Source organism: Triticum aestivum, chromosome 7D (genome assembly GCF_018294505.1).
Source record: "Triticum aestivum cultivar Chinese Spring chromosome 7D, IWGSC CS RefSeq v2.1, whole genome shotgun sequence".
NCBI classification, from domain to species: domain Eukaryota; kingdom Viridiplantae; phylum Streptophyta; class Magnoliopsida; order Poales; family Poaceae; genus Triticum; species Triticum aestivum.
Window position 1 is genome coordinate 432,116,292 of NC_057814.1, and position 4,520 is coordinate 432,120,811.

Genomic DNA, 4,520 nt, shown 5'->3' on the forward strand with positions numbered 1-4,520 from the left:
CGACAGAGGTCGACGGCCATGGGCGCGGGCGTGGCCGGCGCGACAATACTCACCTTCGGCGAGCAGTCCGCGGGAGAGGTGGAGAAGCGGGTGGCTTGTGATTGGGGATGGAAGCCGGGCGTCTGCGGCATGGTGGACGTGCACGGCAACTCTGCCCGTGGCGGACGGAGTGCCAATGAGCCCGTGCTGGCCGCGACCATGGCGACAGCGACAAGCCCGTGCTGGCTCAGGCAATTGTTGAACCGTCGCATGAGAAGGGCCTACTGTGTGGCCTTGGCGACGAGGGCCTGATTGTCCGCGATGGAGGCCTTCTGTTGGGCGGCGGCGTTGGCGGCTTCCAGCTTGTCGGCCCGCACCTTCCTCCGGCTAGCCCTCTTGGCCGACTGAACGACCCGCTGCGTGTCCATCAGCTCCTTCTTCTTGGGTTGCGGCGCCTTTTTGCGGACGACACGGGGCTCGTCGATGGTGGAGGTGAGGCCGGAGGGGTTGGCGGGGTTTGGCGTGTTGGTCATGGCGAACGGACGGAGAGCAAGCGGGGCAAGAGGGTTTTGAAAATAAAAGAAAAATGGGGTGGATATGCCACCGACTAGGAGACAGAGGAGGACAAAAGTGGACGTCACACGCATCCGTTTCGATGCAAACCCGGCTTAAAGTTGGTCTGAAATGGGTATTACGCGGACAAAATGCGAACGCCTTGTCCGTTTGGCTCGGGTCGTGATTTGTCTCCGATTGTGCTTGTGTGACCTTCCACCAAAATCCCATTCCTATTTCTCGTATCCCGAAGCAAAGCAAGTAGGAGTACTAGGATCACCGCCGAAGCAATGGCGACGGCGAAGGGCACCGTGCGGTGGCGGCAGGACGGGGATCGCACCCGGGAAAACCTGCAAAAGAGGATCAGGTGCCGCCGAGACAGGCTCCTCCAGGACGCCTGGGAGATCTCCGAGCTCTTCGCGCCCCACCTCGCCATCCTCGCCTTCCCCGCCTCTGGCAAAGCCAAACCCCTCCTCTTCGGCAACCCCACCCTCGACTCCGTCCTCCGCAACGTCCTTGTCGACGCCGACATAGGGGCCGAGACGGCGGAGGAGGCCGCGGCGCGCGTGGCGGCGATGAGGCGTGAGGTGGGGTCGATCGAGGCGCGGGTCGCGCAGGAGGAGGCGCGACTGCGCGCCGTCGCGGTGAAGGTCAAGGCGGCGCAGGAGGAACAGGGGAGGGCTCACTGGTGGGAGGTGGATGTGCACGTACTGGGGGAGGCGGAGCTGCCGGAGTTCGCCACGGCGCTCGATGCTCTCAGGGCCGACGTCCTCCGCCGCCTCACCGAGCTGGCCGAAGCCCGGAAGCCACCGCGGCAGCAGTGGTAGTGGCTTCGCCGTGGGGATCGGCGCACGGATTCGTTCAGTCCATCAGGTTGTTTTTTGCTTGCCTAATCAGGTCATTGTTCGGGATTGGGACAGCAGTACGTAGCTGCATATAGCAAGATGTTCCAACTTTAGCTTGAATTTTTGTGTTCATTGCTCGGAAAATCTTCTCCGGTGATTGAATCGGGATATATACATAATCAGGAATGGCGTGGTAGAACAAATTGTTGCTCCCTGGAGTATGGTTTTATCCTGATTTTTTGCTGATGCGTCTGATCTGAAGGTACAAGTATATTGTTCAGAGTGTCCGGAAGCTATTGTTGAAATTTTGTTTTTCTGGTCCCGGTACTTTGTTCAGATTTCAGAGTGTTTGCACGTCTCAATTGACATCTAGGAACAAGGAACAAGTGCGGACCTTGTTGTTACTGTTAGTTAGTCAAAATATTATGCTCGGTGCAAGTGTAGTTAACATGTGGCCGATGATAGATACTCCACTAAGTATTTGTCAACTAAGTTTCCTGTTAACTATGCTCCCAGGTGTCATAGTTGTGATAGAAGCTTCATAGCGTTTAGTTGCGCTTGAAATGGAATTAACACATATAGTGCCATGTATAATGTCTATGCTGATAGCCTGATAGTGAGAGATTATATAGCTGCAGAACAAGCATCTAAACTTGTCTACTCCAATAATGCAACCTCCTCTTTGGATTTTAGTATCTGTACATCAATGCTAGTTACTATCCATAACCATTTGTGAAGTGCCGCAGCGTAATCAAGCATGTATGAAACAAGCACATTTGCTGTTTTACATGGCAAGAAGAACCAGTTTGTTTTAGTTAAGCACCTGCCCCAAGTCTCCCCAAAAGGCCAAAATTCTTCCTGCACACCGTTATTCTCCTTCTCTCTTTTGTACTGCCATCGTCGAAGTCTCGGTGACATTTGTTTCGTCGCGATGGATCTCACACTGGTTGCTGCCATTGTTGAAGTATCTGTACTGCCGTTTGAAGTTGGTGCAGAGGCAGAGCCTTGAAGACCATCACCAATTCACAACGGAATATTTTCGAAACAGAAAGGGAGTTTCACTTTATTTTTTTTATTTAAATTTTTTGCGGGGAGAGTTTCACTTGATTTGTTTTGGAGTTCGTACTAGAATTAGTGCATTACTCATGTACTCCCTCCGTTCCTAAATATTAGTCTTTTTAGACATTTCAAATGGACTACAACATACAGATGTATGTAGACATGTTTTAGAGTGTAGATTTACTCATTTTGCTCCGTATATACTTGTTGGAATCTCTAGAAAGACTTGTGCTCCCTCCGTCCGAAAATACTTGTCAAAGAAATGGATGTATCTAGACATATTTTAATTCTAGATACATCCATTTTTATCCATTTCGGCGACAAGTAATTCCGGACGGAGGGAGTATTTAGGAACGGAGGGAGTATGATGTTACTTGCAAGTTAACTGAATGCATGCCAGTTTGTTCCTTCCACTATTGCCTGATATCTGCACTCTGCAGTGCACAATCGGTTATCTCATGACTACCTATCAACGTCCAAAATGAAGGTGCAATCAGAAGATTTAGACTTGGCATTGAAGTTAACTCAGCTATGTCAAGTGGTTCATCAGCAGCAACATGTTCGAAAGGAAACTTTTTGTTCTTGAAAAGAAAGGAAACTTTTATTTTCGTCCTGGATATTTGCGTTGCTGCTCGTCTTGCCCTTTACGAATGGTGCAGCATGTTCGAAAGGAAACTTATATTGGTTCCGGATTGTCCTACTTCGTCGAAAATTAATTCGGCATCAAATCTTGTGTTCATGAGTTGATCCAATAACGCATGATTTGTGCAGAAAATTGAGTTAATGATCAACAATTATCTAGAATAAAAACTGAAAGAATATGTGCTGGACTGCTCATGAGAGGAAAATGGTAATCTTGAAACCAGTAACTTCCAATTGTACTCGTGAACAATAATCCAATAATCTTACACGGTACAGTACTAGCAAAAGGCAACTATGTAAAGATGATTTTTTTTCTAGTAACATGTAAAGATGATCTAAGAACACTGGCAATTAACCGAAGCTCGGCCTGCCCTGGACTACTGCGGCGGTGGAGCAGCTGAGGGCATCTTGTCGGCGTGGCGGCGCACGTTGTCCCGGAGGCGCTGGAGCGCCCTGGCGAAGACCGGCAGCTCCGCCTCCCCGAGCGCCTCCACGTCCGCCTCCCACCAGAAACGCTTCCCAGCCTGCGTCTGCACCTCCACCACCTTCTTGCCGACGGCGCTCATCCGCTCGGCCTCCGCCGCGACCTCCACGCCCGTGGCCTCCGTCTCCCGGCACAGCGCCTCCAGGGCCTCCCACTCCACGTCGTCAGCAGCAGGAACAGGAGCAAGGGCGTCGGCGCATCCCAGGACGGCGTCGGTGGAGGGGCTGCCGAAGGCGAACGCCTTGCCGGCCTCGGAGAAGACGACGATGGCAAGGCTGGCGCGGCAGAGCACGGCGAGCTCGGCGGCCTTCTTCCACAGCCCGGACTTCCGCTTGGAGAAGGTCACCTGCCGCGACTCCTTCTTCTCCACGCGGCGGTTCTCCCTGCGCTGTCGCCCCTTGGTCTTCTTGCCCAGCGGCGGCAGCGTCTTGGTCGCTTGCTCAACGAGGGGGAGGAGACGCGGCGGCTGCGTCATGGTCGCTCTCTCAACGAGGGGGAGGAAACGCGGCGGCAGGTGCTGTCTCTCTCTATCCTCTCTTCTTGAGCCTGTCTCTCGGTGCGACGGGAACCAGCGGCGGAAGGGGGATATATAGACCTCGGAGGAGGCACCTCGGGTCCGTGTTGGACCGGAGAGGCGGTGACAAAGAAGGAAGGAGAAGAATAGCGCTCCCGTCGGGTTCGCGGTTTGGAAGAAAATTTCCTTAAAGGAAAACGTTTGGGGCCGGGCACCGGCGGAAACATTGGGCCGGTCTCCCTCTTCCTCGCGTCTCCTTCACGAGCGCGTCGCCCTCTTCTTCTTCTGCCCCCTCCTCCCCACCCCTTCCCCATCCCTTCCCCTCTTCCCGAGCTGCGACTGGGCCACCACGACCTCCATCGCCGGCGGCCAGGCTCCCCTCACTGACTGCCATGGCTGCCTGCCGCCATGGCCAGACCCATCCCCTACCTCAAGCCTTCACGCG

At 53.6% G+C, this 4,520-nt stretch overlaps 2 protein-coding genes across 2 annotated transcripts; one reads left to right on the top strand and one right to left on the bottom strand.

Moving 5' to 3' along the window:
• The first annotated feature begins 675 nt into the window (after positions 1 to 675).
• LOC123166535 (uncharacterized) lies at positions 676 to 3,163 on the top strand. Its single transcript, XM_044584342.1, has 2 exons — positions 676 to 1,404; positions 2,876 to 3,163. The coding sequence occupies exon 1, from the start codon at positions 822 to 824 to the stop codon at positions 1,356 to 1,358; it is 537 nt and encodes a 178-aa protein (XP_044440277.1). The 5' UTR covers positions 676 to 821; the 3' UTR covers positions 1,359 to 1,404; positions 2,876 to 3,163.
• Positions 3,164 to 3,427: 264 nt separating this feature from the next.
• LOC123170841 (agamous-like MADS-box protein AGL61) lies at positions 3,428 to 4,101 on the bottom strand. Its single transcript, XM_044588575.1, has one exon. The coding sequence runs from the start codon at positions 4,034 to 4,036 to the stop codon at positions 3,455 to 3,457; it is 582 nt and encodes a 193-aa protein (XP_044444510.1). The 5' UTR covers positions 4,037 to 4,101; the 3' UTR covers positions 3,428 to 3,454.
• Positions 4,102 to 4,520: the final 419 nt, after the last annotated feature.

Bases quoted from the DNA above. Each gene is read 5' to 3' on its own strand.
- LOC123166535 (XM_044584342.1), top strand. From the start codon at position 822: ATGGCGACGGCGAAGGGCACCGTGCGGTGGCGGCAGGACGGGGATCGC.
- LOC123170841 (XM_044588575.1), bottom strand. From the start codon at position 4,036: ATGACGCAGCCGCCGCGTCTCCTCCCCCTCGTTGAGCAAGCGACCAAG.